Raw genomic sequence first — 25,469 nt, forward strand, 5'->3', positions numbered from 1 at the left:
GACATTGCATGTGGCTGGCAGCACATTGCATGTAGACAAGGACCGAAAATAATGATGCAGGTAGGGGGGTGCATTTTCTTAAAATTCAGGCACAAAGCAAAATTCTTTCTTTTAAAATCCTCCTCCAGAGGTAATCACTTTTGAGCAGCTTTAAGTATATGTTTTCACTTTTCTATAATAATATGGTTTGTTGGGATTTTTTTTTTATTTACAAAATGGGGTAGTATTTACGGAGTAGACATGTCCTCGGATACAGTTTAGCTCATGTCAAATGTTTTAAGCAGGGACGCAACATGATGAAATTTCTATTTCGGAAGAGCGACTCTTGAAGATTTGGGGCAGTAGGCAAGACTGGAAGCCAGGAGGCCAGCAGGGGGCGCTGTTGCAGGGCTCTTGGGGAGAAGCAGATGGTGGGTCTGAAGGAAACATGGGGATGTATGTGCGCCAACTGGAAATTCTGAAAGTTCCTTTTGCAATTCTTTGTGACCCTTAGATTTGGAAACATTGGTTCACTGAGTGTAAAGGAAATGAGCTCAAATCAAAAGCCACCAGCAAAAACAAGTAAATCCCCTGGGACAGCTAATGTTCTGGATGTAAACAATTCAACACTCATGTTTGTTGGAGGTCTTGGAGGACAAATCAAGGTAACATTCTGAAAGTTCTTCTGAACAGGACTGATTGATTGATTTTACCTATGTATAAAAGTCATGGACTGAGCGTGGTGGCTCATGCCTGTAATCCCAGCACTTTGGGAGACTGAGGTGGGTGGATCACCTGAGGTCCACAGTTCAAGACCAGCCTGACCAACATGGAGAAACCCTGTCTCTACTAAAAATACAAAATTAGCCAGGCGTGGTGGTGCATGCCTGTAATCCCAGCTACTCAGGAGGCTGAGGCAGGAGAATCACTTGAACCCCGGGAGGTAGAGGTTGCAGTGAGCTGAGATCGTGCCCTTGCACTCCAGCCTGGGCAACAGGAGTGAAACTCCGTCTCAAAAAAAAAAAAAAAAAAAAAAGGCATATGTTTAGATGGTTGAATATATGCTAGGCAGATGAAGATGTTTCTGCTTCTTTTGTTTTGCTGCCTGACAGTTCCTCTGCAGAATTAGGCTGGTTTTGCACAGTAAAGGGTGATGCTTAATCAGTAGCATAAATGGAGAAAAAGCCAATGGCTCATCTTGCTGTTTGGGTTTCTTTCCCAGTGATGAATAGGAAATTCAATGCTCCATGTTAATTTCTGTAAAGTTTCTTTATCTTGAGTCTAGCTCTAGTTAGTGGTTGATTAATACTAATTAGTGTTTAGCAAGAAAGCCCTCCATATTTATTTTATTATATCAGTTCTCCTCTCTCCAAATATAATTGCATTTTTTGGACCTGGATCAATGCTCTGAAGTGGGAGTCCAGGTCTCAGGTCCAGCTGGGTCCTCACTACCAATCACATTCTCTGGCTGTCTATTTTCTCACCCGTGCAACACGGTTTTCTCCATCAACCCTAGTCACTGAGATGATCTTTAAGATCCTGCCCAGTGTCACTCATTCTGGGATTCCACTTCATAACTGGAAGGAAATCCAGTGATTACAAACTGGCCTTTTTTCTAATGTTGTTCTCTCAAAATTTGGATCTGTTAGATTGAAGCTCCCAGGGAGAAGTTTTGTGTACTTGGAGAATGTATTTTGCTTTGTCAGCTATATATTGGTTATGTTTGTTTGCTTGTTTGCATTAGAAATCTCCTGCTGTGAAGGTTACTCATTTTAAAGGCTGCTTGGGAGAGGCCTTCCTGAATGGAAAATCCATCGGCCTATGGAACTATATCGAAAGGGAAGGCAAGTGCCACGGGTGCTTCGGAAGGTAAGATGTCCTCACGGTTTAGCACATAGTATGCCATTCTGTTAACATCTGAGAAGTGCTGAAATAATTTATTAATACATGCACGTCAAGGGAGGACAGAATTTGTGTTATCGCTGGTAGGTGTTTAGCTGCCAATTACAAAGCCATGCTTTTTTTCACACGTTTGTTGTCAAAAAAAATCATCCTGTGACATTGGTGTAATGTAGATTATACCAATCTACATTATATTATTATATTATCAAATGGTATAATGTAGATTAGTTACTGAGAGAAGCACGGGTATCATTTTTAATCCTTTAAAAAGAAGTGCTCTTTTTCCTATGTCTTGTATGCTTTGATCATGAATCATAAACCCTAAAAGTTTCAGACAATTTCTCGAACGACCTTCTGTCTCAGAGAGCCACAACCAAATCTTTAGAAATCACTGTACATTTTTATTTTGAAAACATCTCCAAGGATAAGAATTTTTTCTTGTGTGGTCAATTTTTACAGATAAGTACTTCCCAATTCCGGACCAAGTTCTATAATTCCAGAAATAAACTGCATTAGGAAATAGAGAAAAACTAGTATCTTTCTGCATATATTGATATAAAGGCATTCAAGGACTTAACCTTACCAAGTGCAACATCTTCACCCCCCACCCGTTATTTTATAACAAAATAACTGCAACCCCTTAAGTATATAAAACCTGTTTTCCATCACTTTAGTAATTAAGACAATAAATTGCCTTTTTCCATTAGAGAAATGTAACATCTGATATAATTTCTCTTGTTTAATGGGCTGCTCTGTCCAGATGGATATCTGCAATTAACAGTGAGCAGTGGCAAGATCAGTTAAAGCAACTTACAGCACATTTAGAAACTCATGGGTGAATTTTTCATTTTGTCATTGTCAGGTCTATAGTTTAAGCCTTCTCTTTTTCCCCTTAAAAAGTTAGGACCAGGCGGGCATGGTGGCTCATGCCTGTAATCCCAGCACTTTAGGAGGCCAAGGCGGGCGGATCACCTGAGGTCAGGAGTTCGACACCAGCCTGATCAATATGGTGAAACTCTGTCTCTACTAAAAATACAAAAATTAGCTGGGCATAGTGGCACATGCATGTAGTTCCAGCTACTTGGAAGGCTGAGGCAGGAGAATTGCTTGAACCCAGGAGGCAGAGATTGCAGTGAGCCAAGATTGTGCCACTGCACTCCAGCATGGGTGACAGAGCAGCAAGACTCCGTCTCAAAAAAAAAAAGAAAAGAAAAAAGTTGGGACCAGAGACTTGGAGGCTTGGTGATTGTAGCCTTAGGATTGAAAAAGAATATAGGGTTTGGAGTCTTGGGTTTCTCAGGATTCTGGCCCAGGTCTCCCACCAAATTTTTTTTCCCTGACTTTGGATAATAAGTCTCTTCACCTCACTGAGGTTTGGTTTCTTTCTCCAGAAAAGAAAAATGATCATCGTACTTATCTTACCCACCTCTATAAATCAGAGGGATGAACACACAACATGATGTGTGTGAAAGTGCTTTATAAACTGGAAACACTTCACCAGTCTTCACCACTGCTCTCCTACAGTGATGCGGCTTTGCTTTGTAGGTAAACGTCACAGGATTTTATTTTTTTCTGACAGTAAACGTGAAAAAGCATGGCTTTGTAATTGGCAACTATGATAAAAAATGCTGTTGCCTCATGAAGTAATGACATGCCCTGCTCTAGAACTTCAGTGGAATGAGCACCTGAATTCAGGCTCTCTGATCCGTCACTTTTTCCTTATCCTGTGTTTCCAGCAAGGAACTCTTCCAGCAATTTAGACATTCTAACATGAGAAACACCCCCACCCCTAGACTCTGTCCCCTCCACTGACCCCAGATCATTAACCTCACTGATAGAAAGAGAAATGGTTAACAGAAATTAAACATTTCTAGTATGAAAAAGTCCCCCTGCTTTACCTGTGACAGTATCCTCTGTTTTCATCAGTCATTTCCAGAGGTGTTTTGAAACCATTGACAGTCAAACTACAGCACCGAATGAATTGAATGATTTCCGGCTCTTCTTTTCTTGTTGGGTTGAGGAAGTCAGCTTTTTAGGTGGTCGCATGTTTTGTTCCCCTTGAAATACCTGGCCTGCCACCGGATTTCCACCCACCTGGACCTTTGACTGGGTCAAAGATGCTCCCCTCCTGCCAACTTGAGACTGGCTGTTTGACGGAGGGCTGGCCACCCAGCTGAGTAGTAGAACCACATTGACTGATCAGCTCAACCAAACTAGGGTCTGATTAAATATGTTTTTCTGGGGACTGAACAAATCCGCTGGCTATTCTTGTATTATATTGGCCAACATTTCCAAAGATAGGTGTTTGTAAAGAATACTAGTTTGGTGTAGGGTATTAATAGGTATTGTGTACTGATCATAAATGTTTGGGAAACACTGAGTTAAAAAAATAAGCATGTTCCTTGGTTGCGAGGCTATCGGAGCCTTTAGTTAGCATTAATATGCTAACATGTATGGTAGCCTTGTCCTGGGGAGAGGCCAGAGTTGCAGCGTTTCCCAAACTCACTTGAGCTTGAACCCTTTTTGAAAAGGTACCTCTGGGTGAGGCTCACGCTTGTAATCCCAGCACTTTGGGAGGCCAAGGCAGGTGGATTGAAAAAGATTAGCCAGGTGTGGTGGCGTGCGCCTATAGTCCCCGCTACTCCGGAGGCTGAGGTGGGAGGAGCACTTGAGCCCCTGCACTTCTGCCTGGGTGACAGAGTGAGATCCTGTCTCAAAAAAAAGGGGCATCTGGAGTTTCTTCTGCTTCATAGAACATATTTTGTGAAGTGCTGGTACAGGCACAGATTGGTGCTTTATGTCTGTTCGTAAATTGAACTGTCTTCAGTTTAGGTAACATCCACCACTGCGCCCCTTCTCCTGTTAGACAAAAGCTTTAGTTCAAAGAGCTAATACCCTAATTCTAGTAACAATCCATTGTAGCAGACTTAGATGATCATTCCTTGTCCCTTTCGGTTTGTGTATAATTTGCCATTATTAAATCACTAGTGTAGCCCATCAGTGTCCTCTAAATTTTTAAAAAATTTTTGACCGTTTACTCTTAAATGTGATTTATATTACCAAGTAAATGAATTGAAACCTTTTTATTCCTCTTTGAATATATTATTATACTTGTACATGGTGTCACTCTGTAATTATGAGCAATCTTTTATGTTCTCAAAGGATACTACAAAATTAACCACTGATTCTAACAGTCCTCATCAAAATCAATATGGAAAGGCCCTTTATGTAATTAACAGGCATAATCCTTGCGTTATTTACAAGTGGACATTGTGACTGAGCGCTGGGTACGCGGCTGGCCTTTGTCACGAGTCAGTTACCTGTGCTCCGGGCCCTCTGCTAGGTACCAGCCGTGTCCACATACATCACACGTTTGTGTCCTCAGACATCTCATGGCCTAGGGGAAAATGCCTGTATAGAAAGCAGAAAATGCATGGGCTGTGGCAAGGGGCCAGAGCTGGAGAAGCAGCGTCCCAAGCCCGAGCCAGGGTTCTCTCACGCCCTCGCGGGGTGGCAGCAGGGCACACTAGTAGGTCAGCCCAGGATTATCCAAACCTCACGAGGGAGCCCTCGGAGGATCGGGGAGGTCTGGTGATTCTTCCAGACTCACAGGGCTGAGCACTGGAGAGGGCGGATGCCCTCCTGATTGCAGGCTCCCACTTGAACCTGTGGGTAATGGAGGCATTTCCAAGGCTGGAACAGAGCTGTCCACGAAGTGCTGTGATGAACCGAGCTTTCATTTGTCCTGGGCCCTTACCAAGGCGGGGACCCACTTGGGGAACAGGCACCTGGGCCGACTGTTGAGGCACGTGTGCCTCTGGTCATAGTGGGGAAGCCGGCAGGGGCTCTGGGAGGAGTTCAGGGAAGTGACTGACATGGGGACAAGCCTTCGGTCGTGTTCAGTCATCATTTCATTTGAGGCCCCCCTCTTCGTGGCCACTTCACTCCAGCAGGCCCTGTTGAGGGAGAGAACCCAGGAGCAGAGCCCCCACCTTCTTGAGAGAGGAGGGCTCACGGGCTCTGGGGAGGGACAAAGCCCCCATGTTCGTGAGAGAGGAGGGCTCATGGGCTCTGGAGAGGGAAGGGCCATGCACTGAGGACCAAGACAGATTTCTGGAGTTTTGTTTTAAACCTGGCTTTGTGATTTCTTGGGGTGTGTCCTTGAACAAGGTACTTTAATCTTTGAGGCTCAGCTTTTCATAGGTGGAAATGGGGACCAGCCCATCGAGGACCTCCAAACACAGCAGAATAATGAGAGAGCACGTCTGCTGTGTGCCAGCCACTGTTCTAAGAACTGCCTGGGGCAGCGCTCCCAGAGAGGTTTTATGGTTATCCCTGTTTTATAGATGAAGGAAAGGGCACACAGAGAGGTTAGGTGAGTTTTCCAAGTTCACACAGCTAGCATGTTGGGGACCTGGGATTTGAACCCTGGTAGTCTAGCTCTAGAGTCTCTGTCCTCAGGCACATGCACTGTGGTTGGCCAAGAGGTAGAACAATGGAACATATGGCTAGGAAGCCAAAGGCTTAAGAGTTAAAGAATTAAACCATAGTTGAAGAATTTATGCAGAGTGCATTTCTTTTAAGTTGTAATTCCTCAAAGAGACCACATGATGGAAATTTTTGAAAAAGCAAGAGTAGGTAGTTATACATTTGAAACCTCAGGTTTCACAAAGCACTATTTTTTGTTTTATTTTGTGTTGTGTTATCATCCATGGAAATGATTTTACTGTTTGGTTAGACTGCCTTGCTTGGAAATGTGGCACTGAGTTTGGTTGTTACACCTCTAACTGGGAGAAGTTCAAATTCTTACCCAAAAACCATCAAATTCTTACCCTCATCCAAATTTCACTCTCAAGCCTTATGATATTCCAGGAAATTATTTCTGGAACATGATTCTGATCTGTTCCAGATGAAGGGCTTTGTAATTGAACAGCGAGTCAAGTCAGCCTTTTGCTGTCTTGTGGGGGAAGACCAGGAAACACACTCACCTGAAAATGCCCTGGGCCGTATTATATCCCTGTTGTAACCCATGTACTCATCCCTGAGTATGATATGGGTCTTTAAGCTCATCCTGCAGATTTTTGAGGATGTCAGTGATTGTTTTGTGAAGTGATGCTTCTGGTATATGGGCATAAACTTGCTTTCCATTGTAACTCTAGTTTCCCTGAGGTATTAGTTAAAACCTCATCGGCAGAGTGAAAATGTCAATATAAAAATTATTCTGAAGACACCAGAGTTAAGAGAGGACAGTTACATTAAAGGAGATTAGAACAAACAAATCCAGTTGGTAAACTGAAATATTTATAGCAGTTATCCTCCTATAAAGAAATGTCTTTTACCATAATGAATACTGCCTACATTAACTTTATTTTCCTTATAAAGCAGTTGGGCATTTGTCTTGCATCTTCACATGGCAAAAGCATATTTTTAAATATTATCATCTACACTTGTTATGAAAGTATGGAACTAATAGCTCTACCGTGATCTTTGTGAAGGAGAACTCAGTAAGTGTGTTCTTGGTTCTTTCTGCCCTCCTGAGAATGGATTCTATTTCATCTCTTCTGCTTTGCAGCTCCCAGAATGAAGACTCTTCCTTCCATTTTGACGGGAGTGGGTACTCTGTCGTGGAGAAGTCACTTCCGGCTACCGTGACCCAGATAATCATGCTTTTTAATACCTTTTCACCTAATGGACTTCTTCTCTACCTGGGTTCATACGGCATAGTAAGAGTCTTTATGGGGCCCTAGGCCCTACTGTATATACACATTTAGATTGCTATGTGGTTGTTTATGTTTAATGAGGATTTACTAATTAAATATGTACATATGTATGCCATACAATTTTTATGCGCATATGCTAGTATTAATGTATTTGTGTGCTAAACAATTTCCTCATTTAAAATTATTTATTATCATTGTAGAACCTTTAGAAAAATATAGAAGAACAGCGAGTAGAAACTAGCTTCTAGTCTTTATAGATGTCAATTCAACGTTTGTTATTAAATTTTGAGCTCAAATAATATGTCTTGTTCTGGGTTCACTGTGGCCACAGTGACATTGTTTGAATTCCATCCATGGGAATTTCATGTTCTTGTTTTTGCATCTCATGTGCTGGCGATTTCTGCCTTTCAGTCTTTTGGTTTTGTGTTTTAGAACTGGCCCCTTGTCAGTCTGAATGAAAAAGATACAAGGAGATTCCATTTGTCTTACTGAATTGTAGATTTTGGTAACAACGGATGGTGTTTCGTTTATATTAGTGTAGTGTTCTAGAAAGCCTTCGTGGGCATTTTTGGTTTCATCGCCGATAGACCTCTGGCTGTGGGGCCAGATCCAGTTTTCTCAGTTTGACTTTAGAAGGTTTCGGCCATCCCTGACTTGAAGGGAAAGGGAAACTTGGGATAAAGCTATAACCTGGGGAACTGTGTTCTCTTCTTTACAGAGAGACTTTTTATCCATCGAGCTGTTCCATGGCAGAGTGAAGGTTACGACAGACCTGGGTTCAGGACCCCTTACCCTTTTGACAGACAGACGTTATAACAATGGAACCTGGTACAAAATTGCCTTCCAGCGAAACCGGAAGCAAGGTAGAGACAGATGGACTCAGCAGATGGCGGTCACCCTCATAAGAATAGAAATCTTGTCAAAATCTGCAGTCTCTATTCCACAGTAGTCTCCTGGGTATTGGATGATAGTCTACTTGAAAACCAGTGTTGTCTTTGGAATACTAAGCAACAGGATTCACATTTTGCTGGAGGAGTGTTATACTTGTATTTGCCTGTGATTTCCAAGTGTGTTATTTAACATTAAATGCTAAATTGGAATCAAGAATCAAATCCATTCTATTTTCTTCTACACACATACTGCTCTCATTTAGCAATGGGTATTGACTTTGATAGAGAGGATTTTCACTTGTCCTTCAATAACCAAGAACGTTAGCTGATCAAATTCATAGAATCTAGAAGAATATGCCTTTGTAAATGAACTTTGTTGCCAGAAGTTTGCATTTTACCTTAACATGGAAAGGGATTTCCCTTTTCTTATCTCTTGTCTGTGCTCTCCTTTTAGGAGTCCTAGCAGTTAACGATGCCTATAACACCAGTAATAAAGAAACCAAGCAGGGCGAGACTCCGGGAGCGTCTTCCGACCTCAACCGTCTAGACAAGGATCCGATTTATGTGGGTGGATTACCAAGGTCAAGAGTTGTAAGGTATGATATTAAACTGCAGAATTTTCATGTCCCTGATTTCCAACCATATTAGCTTGCTAGGGCTGCGAATGGATTGTATCACAAACCAGGTGGCTTAAACAACAGAAATTTATTATTTCCCAGTTCTAGAGACTGCAAGTCCAAAAGCAAGGTGTTGGCAGGCCTTGCTTCCTTTTGAGGGCCGTGAGAGGGAATCTGTCCCATGCTCCTAGCTTCTGGTTGCTTCACGGATTCCTTGGCCTGTGCCCTGTGTCCACATTCCCCCTTTTTATAAGGACAACAGTCACGTTGGATAAGGACTTCCCCTTATGACCTCATCCTAACTTGATTACCTCTGCAAAGACCCTTTTTCCAAATGAAGGTCACAATCACACATAAGGAGGATTAAGACTGTCATATCTTTTGGGAGGACACGGTTCAACCTGTAATCTGCTTTTATTTATTCAAAGTACTCTATGCTGTGTGATTTGAGAAGTAAAGCAGACCTTCTGCAGAAAGATTAGTGATTTTATATGTATTGCCTTTAGAACATCTAAATCCTGTTACCATGCAATCTTTGGAGACCCCACTTGCTGTCATACTTGCTTTATGACTTGAATGATTTACAGAAACTTTGTGGGGCTGGTTCATTGTCCTCAGTTTTGTAATTTTGGTTTGTAATTAAACCCTAAAGTTCTTTCACATCATTAAAAAAAGACACTTATGAAAGTCCAATAGTTAAGGTAAGACGGCTTGCCAAGAGTGGGGTCATTAAATGTCCAAACTGGGCCATTCAGCGTAGTGGTCAGCAAATGTCCATTTGTAGCAGTGCTACAACGTCTTTAGGTCAGGTTCTTTTATAGAATCCTCTTATATGGCACAGAACTGCAGCCATTCAGTTGCTATGATGAGCAGCCTTTTGTAGAGAGAGCCACTTCTCCACTGTTCCCCTACTCTTTGCCAGGAATCTTGGAAAGTCCCAAAGAACACAGTTTGCAACCACAGCCACCTCCTGATCTTAGAACTGAATCCATTTAAACCTCAGTGGAGTTTGTCACTTGCTAAGTCTTACCTCCCTGCCAAGACAGAGCCAGGACTGGAAGCTGTCTCCAGATCCCATCCCAGATTCATGCCCTGTCATGCTGGGACCAGGACTGGGGTGTTCCTGTAGCCTCAGCCAGATGTAGTCCTAGTACATCTGGACTTTGCCCAGATGGCCCAGTGTAGACAATGCAGGAAAGGACAGAAGCCCATATCACAGATGTTCTCAGTAGAACGGACTTGGGTGTCATCAAAGCCAGCCTCCTCATTTACATGGAAAGAACTCGAGATCCAGAAAGGCTGAAATTTGTCCAAAATCATGTAGTTGCTTAGCGGTCCATAGCTCATTGTTTCAACATGAGAAAAAAAAATGAGGTGTGACTGTAACAGGAAACCATGTTATTGCAAAGCTCTCCTGTGAAGAGCTGGTACAGAAGAGTGCAGCTGGGAGATGTTCGCTGGTCTCCATGATTTGGAAATGAGAGCTGGACTACATTATATCCTGACCTTAGCCAGGAGTGTGGAGACTTCTGGTAAGAAAAACGTGATATTGACTTGAACATTGAGAAATAGAGTTTCGGATAGTCCCAGACTTTACCACATGCAGTTACTTTCTTTAGGATAAAGTTCATGGATATGCAATGTAAACAACAGCCAATGACTCTTTTTTAGCGGTCAGATCCTGAGAAATGCATTACCTGCACTGGTCCCCACGGGAAGCAAGCATTCTGCTCTACATGGAGACTGGATTTGAATCGGTGTGCTGCAAGGCGCTGTGCACTGTCTTTCTTATAATTGGCCTGTGTTTTCTGTGGGTAGCCATCCAAGTAGCCAAACTCACTAAGTTTGATCCCTTTCTCTAGTCTTAAGGAGAGTAGGAGAGTACTTGTTTGACCTAAAGTTCTCACTATCAATATTATTCTTAGAGGGAGACCAAGATATTTCTGCAGAGTAACACATGGAAACAGGTTTTCCAGAAGTATAGGGGTTTTTTTTTTTTTCCTTTTTCTTTTTTTGGGGGGCAGGATCTTGCTCTGTCACCCAGGCTGGAGTGCAGTGGAACAATCATGGCTCATTGCAGCCTCAAACTCCTGGGCTCAAGCAATCTTCCTGCCTCAGTCTCTGGGACTACAAGTGCATGCTACCATGACTGGCTAATTTTTTATTTTTTGTAGAGACAGGGTCTCACTATGTTGCCCAGACTTGTCTCAAACTCATGGGCTCAGGTGATCCTCCCACCTCAGCCTCCCAAAGTGCTGGGATTACAGGCATGAGTCACTGTGCCTTGCCCAGTGGCTTTGTATTCCTTCGTTCAAAAATGGAATTTGAAAATCCAAATTTTGTGGTTGTTCTCATGCCCTTCCCTACAGGAGAGGTGTCACTGCCAAAAGCTTTGTGGGCTGCATCAAGAACCTGGAAATATCCAGATCAACCTTTGACTTACTCCGAAATTCCTATGGAGTGAGAAAAGGCTGCTCACTGGAGGTAGGGAACATTGTTATTAATATTCACATGAGTTTCCTTAAGTGTTCATTGATTTATCAACATCCTAACGCAACAAACCAGTGGGGATAGGAAAGAGATGATGGGGAGACCAGTAGTGTCCTCCCCACGGGAGGTTTGGCCGCAGCTGGGAACTCACCGTGCTGTTTCATCTCCTCTGTGACCAGCCCATCCGGAGTGTTAGCTTCTTGAAAGGCGGCTACATTGAATTGCCACCCAAGTCTTTGTCACCAGAATCAGAATGGCTGGTAACATTTGCCACCAAGAACAGCAGTGGCATCATCCTGGCTGCCCTCGGCGGGGATGCGGAGAAGCAGCGCGATCGTGAGGAGTCACACGTGGTGAGTAGGTGCTCCTGAGCCCCAGTCTCAGGAAACGACTTCGGGAAACAATGAATGGAAAATGACAGACTCATAAACATTTATTGTCGCTGTGTTCCTGGTTGTTTATGGATGTGCATTTTCAAAAAGTAAAAGTTATTATTGCTGAATGTCGTCCCCTTATGAATCAATGATTTCTTATATTGCATAATCCATCTTCCTTGTCTAGTGACTGAGGAAAAAGTTATTTGCTGTCTACCTCTAATTTTTTAAAAACTCATTCAGAAAGCATATACTGAGTTTTCTTCCCCATGTTGTGGTCATTTCTCTTCATTCAAAGGCTAAAACAGCAGTCCTTAAATCCTGTTGAGGTCTTCAGTCTACTGCTGGATGAAGCAAGATTTTCTTTATCTATTATAGGATTGAAAGGAGCAGCAAGAGAAATGTGGCCTGTAATAAGCACAATAAACTAACATGAGACAGAAGAGAAATGACAACCATTTTCCTTATTTATATTCCATTTCAAGAGCATAGGTGATATTTCCCCCATCCTCTGCTCAAATTTGTGTCTATCACATGATTTGAAGAGACTTTACAGAATGTTAGCACACTGTCTTAATCAAGTTGAGTTCATGCAGCTAAAATCTGTAGAATGCCACCTTGTACTCTGTAAGGTACTTTACAGACATTGCTGTGTAATTATCACAACCTTGCTGCAAGGGGAATGCTGCTACATTTTGCTGAGGAAGAAATGTGTTCAGAGAGCCTGGTAAACCTGCTCGAGGTCACACCGCTGGTATGAGTTAGAGTCAGGACTGGAACACCAGTTTGCAGAACCCAAACATGTCATGACATACTGGGGGAAGGGCTAACAGTGACTAAGACTGGTTAAGGAGCTCCATTGATCGCTCTCTTTTTTTTTTTAAATTGAGCTGAAATGTATATAACCTAAAATCAACCATTTCAAAGTGAACAATTCAGCAGCATTTAGTGCATGCACAATGTTACGAGGCCACCTTTTCTATCTGGTTACAAACATTTTCATCGCTCAAAATAAAAGCCTGTGCCATTAATTAGTCACTCCCCATTCTCCTCTCTCCCCACCCCTGGCAACCACCAATTTGCTTTCTGTCTCTATAGATGGATTTACCTATTCTGGATATTTCGTACAAATCGAATCATAGGATGTCTTGCATCTTTCACTTAGCATTTCTTTGAAGTTCATCCCCATTGCAGTATGGATCAGTGCTTCATTCTTTTTTACAGCTGAGTAACATTCCACTGTATGTACATACCACAGTTTGTTCATCAGTTACTTCATGGATAAACTTTGGGGCATTTCTGCCTTTTAGCTATTATGAATAAATGCTGCTATGAACATAGGTGGATAAGTATTTGTTTGAGTCCCTGTCTTCAGTTCTTCTGTGTATGTATTTAGGAGTGGAATCACTGGTTATATGGTAATTCTATGTTTAACTTTTTGAGGAACTGCCAAACTTTTTCTCCATTAGTCTTAGTAAAATTACTTTTACTAAAATTACTTTCAAATCAAAGTGTGCTTACTAAGTCAGCAAAAATGAATGATATTAGCCATTGCTAGCAAGAGTGTTGTGAGACGCTCACATTCCAATCCTCCTGGTGTATAAACTACCTTTTTTCAAGGTCTAAAAAAATTAAAAGCTTTAAATATTTTCACATCCTTCAAATGTTTAATTCTACTTTTCATAATGTTAGAAACAACCTCACAGGCAAAACAATTAAATATTCATATGTATGGTAATAAAAAGTTGGAAACTAAATTTCATGGATAAAAAGACAAATTACAATATACCTACTTGATGGTATCTAATGTAGCAATAAACAGTAAGTATGAGGCAATGCAGAAATGGAAATCTTTGACATCTTCAGTGATAATAGCATAATGCGGAACATAAATTATATGAACAGAGATTAGAAAGTAACATACAAAATTTAAAATTGTGACAGCTGATGAGATTCTTAAGGAATTTCTCTACTCACTTGATGTTAATCTTCTCACATTATCTTCATAAGACGAAAGTTTTCTAAATCACATAGTGATGTGTTTTGTCGGGAAATTCTCTATGCAACCTCCGCAGCCCTTCTTCTCCATCACGCTGATTGGAGGCAACATCGAGGTACATGTCAATCCTGGGGATGGCACAGGCCTGAGAAAAGCTCTCCTGCACGCTGCCACGGGTACATGCAGCGACGGACAAGCCCATTCCATCTCCTTGGTCAGGAATCGGAGGTACTTGTACGCGGCAAGGCAGTGTGTAATAAGGGTGTGGTGAGCTTAGAGGGAATGTGGAAGGAACCTTGCGGTGGTGCCCTGGGCGGCTAGATGACTGGGGTCATCGGCATCCAAATAATTCTAGAACCTTGCTAGGATTGTTTCCTGGGAACGAATTTCATCTGCTTTGTAATAAGATACTTGTAGAATTTTTATAATTAAACAACTTTAACTCTGCCCTTTACTGGGGCCCAGCATAAATTGTCTTTACACTGGATTGATTCTGTGGCAAATAGTACTACCCTATTAGTAAATAGTATTATATCAGTAGTAAATAGCATTAGATCAACATTCCTGTATATTTCCCTCCAAAATTGTAGACTGAATGCTTTAAAAGCACACTGGGCATCTTCATCATAGGTAAAGAGGTTAAAAAAAAAAAAAAGAAAAAGAAAACCTCTCCAAAAAGCAATCTCATTCAATGGATATTTAATAACATTCCATTCGTTTCTGAAAAATGTTCAACTGTGAGTTTTAATTTTCAAGATTCACCTTTTTGGTCACAGACAGCATCTTGTTAAAATGCACCTTTAGGGAACGTTTATTTTCAGTGAGAACTTGTGGGAATTATGAACTAAAATGGAATTATCATTTCATTATGTTTAAAGCTTTTCATTTATTTTCTCTGTTGGACTTTTAGAATTATCACTGTCCAGTTGGATGAGAACAATCCTGTGGAAATGAAGTTGGGCCCATTAGTAGAAAGCAGGACGATAAATATGTCCAATCTGTACATCGGGGGAATTCCAGAGGGAGAGGGGACATCGCTGCTCACAACGAGAAGATCGTTCCATGGCTGTATCAAAGACCTGATCTTTAATTTGGAGTAAGTGTACCTGCTCTCTGCATGTTCTTGCACTTTCTGATCCTTCATGGTGAGTGCTAACATTAATCTGAAATCTAATTTTACTGTTTGAGATTGAAAATTTTGCAAGTTCCCGAATAATGAGTGAACCCCATTATTCTATCATGAAAGGCCCCCCACATGGATTTTAGTGGATTAGAATGTTAGACAGATCTGGTCATCAGACTTTAAAAGCCATCGCTGAGCATTAGCTCTCTGTGACTGTCCATAAAGAGCTGGGATTTAAATGCATTTTTGACATGCATTTGAAGGAACGTAGGGATTTTGTGATGTAAGTCTCTTGCTGTCTTGAGAGCATTGCTTTGAAGAGCTGTTGACTACAGGGCTACTACCAGCTGCAGGTTGTTAATGGCTTCTCCCAAGACAATTACTGTGTAATTAAGAACTGGAAGCCTCCATTCCCTGTGTGGAGCTCATGATGAGGAAGAGAACTGGCATGTGCCCATGAGCGGTTCATTCCTCCTTGCTCACCCTCTGCCTCTGGACAGGGTGCTGATGGGAGACAAGCTGTGCTCTGGGACCAGCATCTGCCCAGGAGAACCTGGAAGTGCCCTGGGCATCAGGAAATTGAAGCTGCCTCCTGGCTGGGTCACTGACTTGCCTAGTGACCTTGAACAAGGACTTGGATCTTTCATGGTCACAGTGTCTTCTCTGTGAAATTACCTCTTAGGACTCCCTGAAATTTGCAAGAGTAAAACCTAGCGTTGGGTTTCAATACAATCATAATGTCAGAGCTCTGGTTTCCATTTTTGTACAGGTTTATGTTTATGCCCCTAGGTGTCTGTTCATTCATTCATTCATTCATTCATTCATTCATTCATTCGGCATCTTCATGCTCCTGAAAGTCATGGGGTTGTGAACTCAGTAGAGCAGAAACGTTTCTGTGAAGTTCCCAGCTGTGCCTGGGAAAGTGCCAGGGGGACCTGTGTGGGCACAGGACACAGCACAGGAGCTGCAGAGTGATGGTGCACGTGACAAGCGTAACCCATGACCTCCTGGCGAGGGGAAGCATGTAAACGAGAAGTCAGTGTTTCGTGGAGGTCACCGTGCAGCTCTTGGGAACTAGAGACAAAAACGTGTCCCTGCGGCAATCCAGTCAAGGCTGCAGGAGGAGGTGACAGCATCAGAGCCGACCTGGGGGGTGCTCAGGAATGGCCAGGGTCTAACATGGGGATACGCTAGGCTGGGTGCCATTGCAAGCAGAAGCATCAGACAAGAAATATCTAAGATAACATGTCTGGACTCCGAGTCACAGTGAAGGACTGGCACTTTGGTTACTCTAAGAGAAACATATACATGGTTTTTAATTGATTTTCATTGTACAGTTACCAGATAACTTGGGTTCATGGACTGGTTTGTGATAGCCTAATTTTGAAAACACTCTCTTGTTTCTGCCTAGACTTTTGGATTTCAACAGTGCAGTTGGCCATGAGCAAGTCGACTTGGACACCTGCTGGCTGTCAGAAAGGACTAAGCCGGCTCCCGATGCAGAGGACAGCGAGCTCTTGCCAGAGCCCCGGGCTTTTCCAGTAGGAGCGGCTTCCTTTACTATCAGTCAGGTCCAGTCAGCAAAGGAGGGCCCAGGACAGAGGGAGTTAAAATGGGGCCTTGCTGTAAAGGTGCTGCGAGAGCTGGAGCTGGAGCTGGAGCTGTGCTAAAAATCAGAACAGGGACAGGGTAGGAAAGCGTGCCCCAAGCAACTCAGATGACACGGCTCAGTTCATAGATTGTTGGCCCCAACATCCCGGCCGCGCATCAGGCTGATGCCCCACACCCCGGCCGCGCATCAGGCTGATGTAGAATATGCTTTTGGCAGAGCTTCTGTAAGGACTCATTATCAATTTACATTTAGCCGGGAAAGCATGAAAATAAGTACTTCATGTAAAGCCATTGTGCACATATTTGTTGCTTTAAAAAAAAAAAAAAGATACAATTCATTTAGGAAAAGCCAGTTCTGGCCAAAGAGTTTGAATGGCAGCCATTGTTCTTTTTCATTTTCTCCCCTTGTGCTTTCTCTGTTGCCCTGGTGTAAAGTGTGCGCTCTAGTAATTTAGAAGATGGCAGAAGCATTTGAGAGCAGGACCTTCTGAGCAGGGCCAGACTTCGAGTTCAGGGCAGTTTTCTTGGCAGCATCTGCCTAGGCTGAGCCAGAAAACAGCAGCGGGGACCCCCGTGACTTGGGCAGTGTCAGGGCAGCCCGCGGATGGTTGCAGGGGGGTTCAGGGGCCCTTCCCACCTGGCTCCTCTTGTCTGCACCTTGCTCTGTCATTGTGGACCTAGGTTCACAGATTAACACTCTGAGGCCCTGCAAAGCACGTCACCTGTGGGCACCTCCAGTGTTCTGGTGCTGGACCGCAGCTGATCTCGGCGGCTGCATCCTCAGGGCCATTCCCAGAGCCTCAGGTCATGGCAGGGGCCTAGAAAGACAGCAAGGCCTTTGCCCTTTAAGCCTGATGAAAATTCATAGGAGAGACTTCAGTATCCGTATGAACTTCAGTGTCCGTATGAAGTTGAGTGGGATTAAGGTGAAAGACGGAAGCTCTAAGTGCCGCCTTCAGGGGGATGAAGGGCTGGCAAATGCATCATTTAAACCGAAGATGGAGTGAGCACCAACAAGCATTGGTGGTTGGTGCTGTTCTGATGGGATTGCTTCGGAGATGGCTCTTCATGGCGGAACACGCGTGGGTCAGTGGGGTTCGGGCTGCGGTGGCGGCTGAGTGTTCCTGTGTGTCTCTTACAGGAACAGTGTGTGGTGGATGCAGCTCTGGAGTACGTTCCCGGTGCCCACCAGTTTGGTCTCTCACAAAACAGCCATTTCCTGTTGCCTTTTAACCAGTCGGCTGTCAGAAAGAGGTAGGTATCTTTCTAATGTCCTTACGCGGTGTCTCATTGCTGGATGGACGGGGTGTTCTCCAGCCACGGAGTCTCTTCCAAAAGAAGCTGCTTCTATTTGATGATGAAGTGCTTGACTCGCAACCAAATGGCAAAGAGAAGGCAAAGAGATAGGAATTCAGCGTTGGTGCAAATCACAACGCTTTCATGGTGGTTCACGGGGGAGTCTGTGGTTTCTGCCTTTCCCCTTCTGGAGGGCAGCTGGTTTCCCCTCTCTGTGTGCACGTAAGTTAAGCGTGTGGGCGTCTAAATCAAGCCTCCTGGATCTATTACTGTTTGGACTTTCAACCCCATTCCACTTTAAGCATTCCCTGGTCTGATGTCTTTGTCTACCCAAACTCTTACACTGTGGTGGCCAAAGTCCTGGGTGCCACACCCACCCCTCTCTGTGCCTTCTGGCCCTCATACCTGCCTGTCCCTGGGACCCTTCTGCAAGGGAAGAGCTCAAGGCCTGGAGCTTGGGGCTCCCGGACTCCGTGTTGCTCCTCTCTCCTCCTGTGGTCCTCCAGCTCACCTGCCAGGCTTGCCTGCAGACTCTGCCATGCCCTGCCTGTCTTGTCGTCATTGGCTGTGAGTGCCACCCTGTCATACCCCTTAGACCTGGGCTCCTGTCTGTCTTCTGCAGCTCCTGCCATCCCTCTCTGTGAATTCAGCAGCTGCCTAACCCCTGACCTTTCCGTGCTCAAACTGTGATCTGTGAAACGTCTTCCCTACTCCCTCCTCAGCCAGCCTCTCCCATCACCATACCCTTGACTTCTTCACAGGTATCCATCCCTCTCAGTCTCGACTTTAAAAGCCTCCTATTAGACAATCCCTTTCTTCTCGTTTCCACTCTGTGCCTCCCCACTCCTGCAGTTTGTCAGTTGCCTGGAGACCTCTAAGCCACTAGCCCTAATGCCCTCCCACCACCATCTCCCCTCTTCTCTAGCCCCACATCACAATTCATCCTCCAGGTAGGTTCCAGGCCACTGTTACAGGTGTTCCTCTGCAAACTCCCTTACCCCTTTGTCTCTCCCACTCCTGCGAGCCCAGGTAAAAGCCAGCATTCCACCTTCTCTGTGCCGGAACCCACACTGGAGACCAGGCTGAGGAGATGGACGTCTCCTTCCCAGCTGGTTTGAGCTGCATATCATGGCCGTCAATCTCAGATGGAGCCTCCAGACAACATAGAGAACCAGTGCATTGCTCTAATATGCTTATGGTTTTTATTCTCCATGACGACTTGCTCATAGCTGCTCTCAGCTCAGAGCCCTGGGCACCACAGTCTTTCTTCACACCCCAGCTGATGACTTGCCCCATTGAGAAGAAAGAGATCCTTCATCTGTCCACCACCAAAAAGACCAGCCCCTGCTTTTGTTCCTAACCCTCTATCTCTTCTGCTGCTACCACAGATGAAGGGTCTTTGTTCCTAGCAAAGCCCGCCCAGCCAGCCCCAGCTTGTCCTCTGGATCCCACTCGCCCTCTCCTTCCTAGGACATGCACAGCAGCCACACCTCACTCCTCAGTGCACACTCCCACCAGCACACAGATGCCACCATCACCCCATCGTCAGCAGCGACAGCAAGAGCAGCAAATGATTGTACTGGAGGTTGACACAGAGATTTTACACAGATGATCTAATTTACTCCTCATAATTCTCCTGTGAGGAAAGTATTGTTATTATCTCCATTTTACATATAAGGAGATTGAGGTATAGGGAGCCTGAGACATCTGCTCAAAGTCACACAGCTGGTAAATGGTAGAGCTGGGATTCAAACCCAGGCCTTGTGGCTTCAGAGTCTGTGCCTGTACAGTAGTTTCCCCTTCTCCTTGGGGGATACGTTCCAGGACCCCCAGTGGTTGCCTGAAACCTCGGCTAGTACCTAAACATCATATACACTGTGTTTTCCCATGTATGCATATCTATGATAAAGTTGAATTATAAATTGGGCACAGGAAGAGATTAACAGTAACTAATAATAAAATAGAAGAATTGTAACAGTATGCCAGCATCACTCCTCTTGTGCCTCGAGGGCATTATTGAGTAAAATCAGGGTGACCTGAACACAAGCCCCGCTGTACTGCCACAGTCGATCTGTGAACCTAGACGACTATAAAGTGACCAACGGGCACATGGCTCATGTGGTGTGGAACCGCTGGACACAGACAGGATTCACTTCCTGGGCAGGACCGAGTGGGATGGTATGAGACCTTATCAAGCTACTCAGAGTGATACCCCATTTAAAACTTACGCATTGTTTATTTCCAGAACTTCCCATTTAATATTTTCAGACCTCAGTTGACTGCAGGTAATTGAAACCTTAAAAAGTGAAACCTTGGAAGGCAAAACCGCGAATAAGAAGGGACTGCTGTCACCTCTGCGCTGCACTCCCTCTCTCACTTTGACTTCTATAGCAGAACCCCCAGGAGATGCCACGTCCCCCTGCACACACATGCGCAATACCTGGCTCTGTTTCTCACAAGGCGCTCGAAAGAGCTGCCCTTTCCTCAGGGACTGTTTCCTCATTTAACCATCCGGTCAGCCTCCCGCACACCCCCAGCTGCTCTTGAGAGAATTACTCAAGACCCCCATGTAGCTACATGGTGCGGGACCTCCTGCCCTGGGCTCTCAGCAGCCCGTGGACTTCCTTGGCTGTCACAGCCGCACACTCTCCTGGTTCCCTGCTCTCTCTCGGCCCGCCTTCCTCAGTCTCCCAGCTGAGAGTGCTGGGCCCTTCCACACGCTCTCCCAGGATGGCCTTCTGTGTTCCGATCACCTTAAAATGCCACCTAGATACGGCAGCACCTACCCGTGTAGCTCTGGCCTCCACTTAGAACTCAGGGTTTGTGGGCCCACCGGCCACTTGAGATCTCCATGTGGACTGGGACAGGTTCCAGGGTCACTGGACATCTCTGTGTGGACTGGGACAGGTTCCTCAGCCACTCGACACCTCTATGTGGACTGGAACAGGCTCCTGGGCCTCATCGCCCCGAATGGAATTCGCAGGCTCCCTCAGTCCTGCTCTCCTGCTCTTTGCCGTTGCCGTGGGCACGATCACCATTCACCTGGTTGCCCAAGGCCCAAGCCTAGAGGCTGTTTTTTATTTCACCTGTTCTCACTCTCCAAATCCAGTCCATTGGCACATGCTCTTGCTTCTTCCTCCAGAACGTTTCCTGAATCTGTTGAGTCCCCGCCGCCACCCTGGTCTAAGCCACCCACCCCTCCCTATTGGCTATCATAACAGCTGCCTGACGGGGCCCGCTTCACCCTGACCCCTGACCCGTTCTGCAGTTTAGACAGAGGATCTCTGAAAGGGATTCTCGGTCACTCCCCCTTTCAGAGCCTTCCTGTGACTTCCCACTGTGCTGAAAATCAACTCTCAAAGCCCCTCCTCCCTATGATGGAGCCACATCCGCCCTCGTCCTGTCCCGGGGTGCTCCCATGGCACCGTGGTCCCTCTGACGGGGCCCACCCAGGTATAGCCTTCCTGCACACCTGCAGTGGCTCTGGTTCCCCCGCGGCCTCAGGTGGGCTTCCTGCTGCCCACTGTCATCAAGCCCCTTACTTTGCAGGGGCTTGCCCCTTTCTGTCACTCAGAGCTGGGCTGAAATATCTGCTTTGCAGAGCTACCCGCGTTGACTACTTAAGGTAGCCACTGGTTGGCCTCTACAGGACCCACTTTAACTCTCTGGTGTGTTTCTGTATTAGCTTCATGAGCAAAGGGATCTGATCTTCCTCTTTGTTCACGGCTTTATCCTCATCCTAAAACAGTCTGGCAGACAGAGGTAGGCAGTTAAATGAATGGATGTGTAAATGGATGAAGGAATGAATTCCCCTCTTTCCTGAGATGTTCAGTGTAAACGCCGAAACAATTGTGGAGTCCTCTCTCTGAGGTTTTAAAAATGAAAAGTTAAAGTTTCCTTTCTCAACGCTCAGCGCTTGTTTTTTCCAGGCTCTCGGTTGAGCTGAGTATCCGCACGTTCGCCTCCAGCGGCCTGATTTACTACATGGCTCATCAGAGCCAAGCAGACTACGCCGTGCTCCAGCTGCACGGGGGCCGCCTCCACTTCATGTTTGACCTTGGCAAAGGCAGAACAAAGGTCTCTCACCCTGCACTGCTCAGCGATGGCAAGTGGCACACGGTACGATCTCAGGAGGCTTGTGCTGGCTGCTTCTGAGTTTTGTTCCATGTATCACTGGGGTTCACTCCATTTCTCAAAGGCACATTATCCCCATTCATCTCTATCTCGCCGTGCGTGTCTGGTATCTCCCCCAGAGACTGCAAGTCTTAAAGGCAGGGATCTTTTCTGCTTCTGAAATACCCCCAGGGCCTTGCTTAGTACCTGACATGAAATAGACACTCAGCAAACATTGGCGGGATGAACAAAAGGTACTAAACATGTTCTCAACTTGGCAAGGAGTATGTAAAGCCTAGCCTCCCCTCATGGCATTTGCTTTCTGATAACCAGGACTCTGGACCACTTTCTGGTGTGCAGCAGGCTTTACCTGTGCCTGTAATTGTCCAGCCAGGTTGTTCTTGTCCACTGCCCAGGAAAGCAAATGCACTAAGAATGGCAGGTTTTGCAGCAAAGAAAGAGTTTCATTATTGCAGAGGCAACTTGCCAGGAGATAATTGTCAAAGCTGCCTCCCCAAGAATTCAAAGACTAGGGTTAAACCTTGTGCAAACAAGGATAGTTTGGCAGCCGGGGGATACGGAATGGCAAATGCTGATTGATTGGATTGGGGAAGAAATCATAGGGGGTCGAAGTTGTCTTCTTGTGCTGAGTCAGTTTCTGGGTAGGGGTTACTGCTCTGGGTGGCGCCAGTTGGTTCATACTGAATGCAAAGTCTGAAAAATATCTCAAATGCCAGTCTTAGGTTTTACAATAGCAATGTTATCTATGGGGCAATTGGAGAAGTTATAAAGTTTATGACTATTGGCTACGTGATTCCTAAGTAGTAAGTAGTTTAAAAAGGCAAATTATAAAACAATGACTGGTTAGGGTTTAACTATGCCTACATCTTAGCAGAAGAAACAATGGCTGGTTAGAGTTTATGCCTGTATCTTAGCAGAATTCAGGCCCCTATCACAATTCCAACCTTGTGGCATTTCCTTAATTTTACAGAGGTGATTTTGGTCCCTGAGCAAGGAGGGAATCAGTTTTAGGGAGGGACCGTTACCATCTTTGTTTTAAACTATCCACTAAATTCCTCCCATTTCCGGAAGGGACTGTTACCATCTTTGTTTTAAACTGTCAGCTAAATTCCTCCCGTAGCTAGGTTGAATTAGCAAAGACAGCTTATGAGGTCAGAAGCAAGATAGAGTCAGTTATGTCAGACTCCTCTTACTGTCATCATTTTTCTATGTCAGGTTTTTTTCACTGTTATAGTTTTTGCAAAGGCAGTTTCATACCTGCCTCCTTTCTTCTGCCAGGCTCAGCCACTTTTCATCACCAACTGTCTAAAAATTTGAACCACCCTTTAGCATTGCATTCAGGTTGTTACAGCTCTCAGAAACAGATGTTGCATCTGTTAAAGTTGATACATCTGTTAAAGTTTTCTCAGGTTCCTTAAAAATTATGCATGTTTTCACTTCGCTGTAGGTCAAGACAGACTATGTTAAAAGAAAAGGCTTCATAACGGTTGACGGCCAAGAGTCCCCCATGGTGACCGTGGTGGGAGACGGAACCACGCTGGATGTGGAGGGTTTGTTCTACCTAGGAGGCCTGCCCTCCCAGTACCGGGCCAGGAAAATTGGAAATGTAAGCAGCATTTTCTGTACTGACATTTTACCTTTGTTGTGGTTTTGCTTATTCTGTAGAAGAGCATAGCTCACGGCATCTTTATGTATAAATTACCTTGTTTGAACCTGGGGCTTGTAAAGAAGTTGACTTTGCAGGCATGTCCACAGATCATGTGCCAGGGCCGCCCCTCAGAACCCGATCAGTCTTTTAGTTAATGAACATCTCCCTTTCCGCAGCCACATGGCCACAGCACAATTCAGGGAAGCCCAGCAAATGCGTATTCGCACATTAGTAAACTCAGCATTTTTTGATTTCCACGATATTTCACTAAAATAATAGAAAACACTTCCACGGCATTATTAGCAAAGATACTCAAATGGTAGCTCTAACTTAGACATTCATGTGAAGTATTGTGGCAAAGTTTTTTTTTAAAAAAGATAACATTTTAATGTGTTTTATTGAGACCAATCTGATGAAGTGGAAGGAAAATGTGTCCAGGCCCTTCTCGTTAGAATCACCACCGTCTACTCTTGCATGTCATTTGGCTTAGATCACCCACAGCATCCCTGCCTGCATTGGGGATGTGACGGTTAACAGCAAACAGCTGGACAAGGACAGCCCGGTGTCCACCTTCACGGTGAACAGGTGCTACGCAGCGGCCCAGGAGGGGACATTCTTTGATGGAAGCGGATACGCAGCTCTTGGTATGTGTTAGCAACACTCTCGATAGCAGTCCCCGGCGGAGCCTGGACTCTAAAGCAATGCGGATCCGAGAGTACGAGACAGGACCCGCTGGACAAGGCTACAGGAAAACCACACTGAGTTCAGTATTCCAGTTGATTCCTAATTTCTTGGCGTAAAAAGCCTTCTCAGGTCTTGTGCTATCTGGATGGCCTGACAAAGTCTCCCGCCAGGAGCAGTGTGACTCCTGACAGAGGCCAGACACGGGGTGCTAGTTTCATCTATACTTTCCCCAGGTTCTGTAATGCACACTCAGTGTCCAAGTTAAGAAAGGACTTTGAATTAAAAATCAGCAGCATAAAATGTCTAGACCAGCTGGCGCCAGGGAGGCTGTGCAGAAGTTTGGGTGGGGAAGAGGGGGAAGCCAGCAGAACATCTCTCGTTCACTCTGCGCTTCCTGTCTCCTGTTCCTGGGACTCAGGCTCCAGCCCTGCTGGGCAGCCCCTCCGTGGCCTCAGTACACCTCGCACCCCCCGGGTATGCTCTGGGCATACCACCTTCCCCCCTTTTCCTTCAGCCCTGGTCATGGTAACAGCTGCCTGCTGTGGCCAATAGCCCCAGTGTGGCTGCTCAGCCTTTTTTATCACCTGAATTAAAAAATCATTCCATTCAGTCCCCACCTTTAACAAATTTAGTATGGACTCTGATACACTCAGTAAATGATGATTCCTGCAAGTACGCAGATACTAGGAAAATAAAGTGGACTATTCTTGGATGATGATAGAGGGATTCCAGGGATCAAATCCCAGCAGCCCATGGGAAAGACTGCCACAGGGAGGACGTGTCCACAGGGTGAGGCAGGGCCATGTGCTTCTGCAGCCACAGATGAAGGAGACGCCTGGCTCTGCTCTGGCCTGGCTGGCTGCACGCGTCTTCTTTAAAAGCTCCACGATGTGGAAGCCGAGACTCAGAGGGCAGGAGTGACCTGCTGGTGGGGATGGAGCTGGATCCAAAGGAGGAGCTACAGCCAGGTCCCCCGACCCTTAGCCAGGAGCCCAAATGCTC

At 45.1% G+C, this 25,469-nt stretch overlaps 1 protein-coding gene across 3 annotated transcripts in view; it reads left to right on the forward strand.

The window, feature by feature from the left end:
* The window catches only part of LAMA1 (laminin subunit alpha 1), a 168,558-nt gene that overhangs the window by 137,555 nt on the left and 5,534 nt on the right, over positions 1–25,469 (forward strand). Inside the window, exons 47-60 of one of the 3 annotated variants that reach the window (XM_031658710.1) lie at positions 494–644; positions 1,724–1,848; positions 7,454–7,604; positions 8,320–8,464; positions 8,946–9,087; positions 11,478–11,592; positions 11,778–11,951; positions 14,048–14,199; positions 14,882–15,067; positions 16,506–16,665; positions 17,847–17,959; positions 21,931–22,120; positions 23,583–23,741; positions 24,274–24,427. In XM_031658710.1, coding sequence (XP_031514570.1) covers positions 494–644; positions 1,724–1,848; positions 7,454–7,604; positions 8,320–8,464; positions 8,946–9,087; positions 11,478–11,592; positions 11,778–11,951; positions 14,048–14,199; positions 14,882–15,067; positions 16,506–16,665; positions 17,847–17,959; positions 21,931–22,120; positions 23,583–23,741; positions 24,274–24,427 — 2,117 coding nt within the window. Of the gene's footprint in view, positions 1–493; positions 645–1,723; positions 1,849–7,453; positions 7,605–8,319; positions 8,465–8,945; positions 9,088–10,517; positions 11,158–11,477; positions 11,593–11,777; positions 11,952–14,047; positions 14,200–14,881; positions 15,068–16,505; positions 16,666–17,846; positions 17,960–21,930; positions 22,121–23,582; positions 23,742–24,273; positions 24,428–25,469 lie in introns of those variants that run through there. The other 2 variants (XM_031658711.1, XM_031658712.1) reach the window with 2 other exon arrangements.

This window comes from Papio anubis, chromosome 19 (genome assembly GCF_008728515.1).
Source record: "Papio anubis isolate 15944 chromosome 19, Panubis1.0, whole genome shotgun sequence".
NCBI lineage: Eukaryota > Metazoa > Chordata > Mammalia > Primates > Cercopithecidae > Papio > Papio anubis.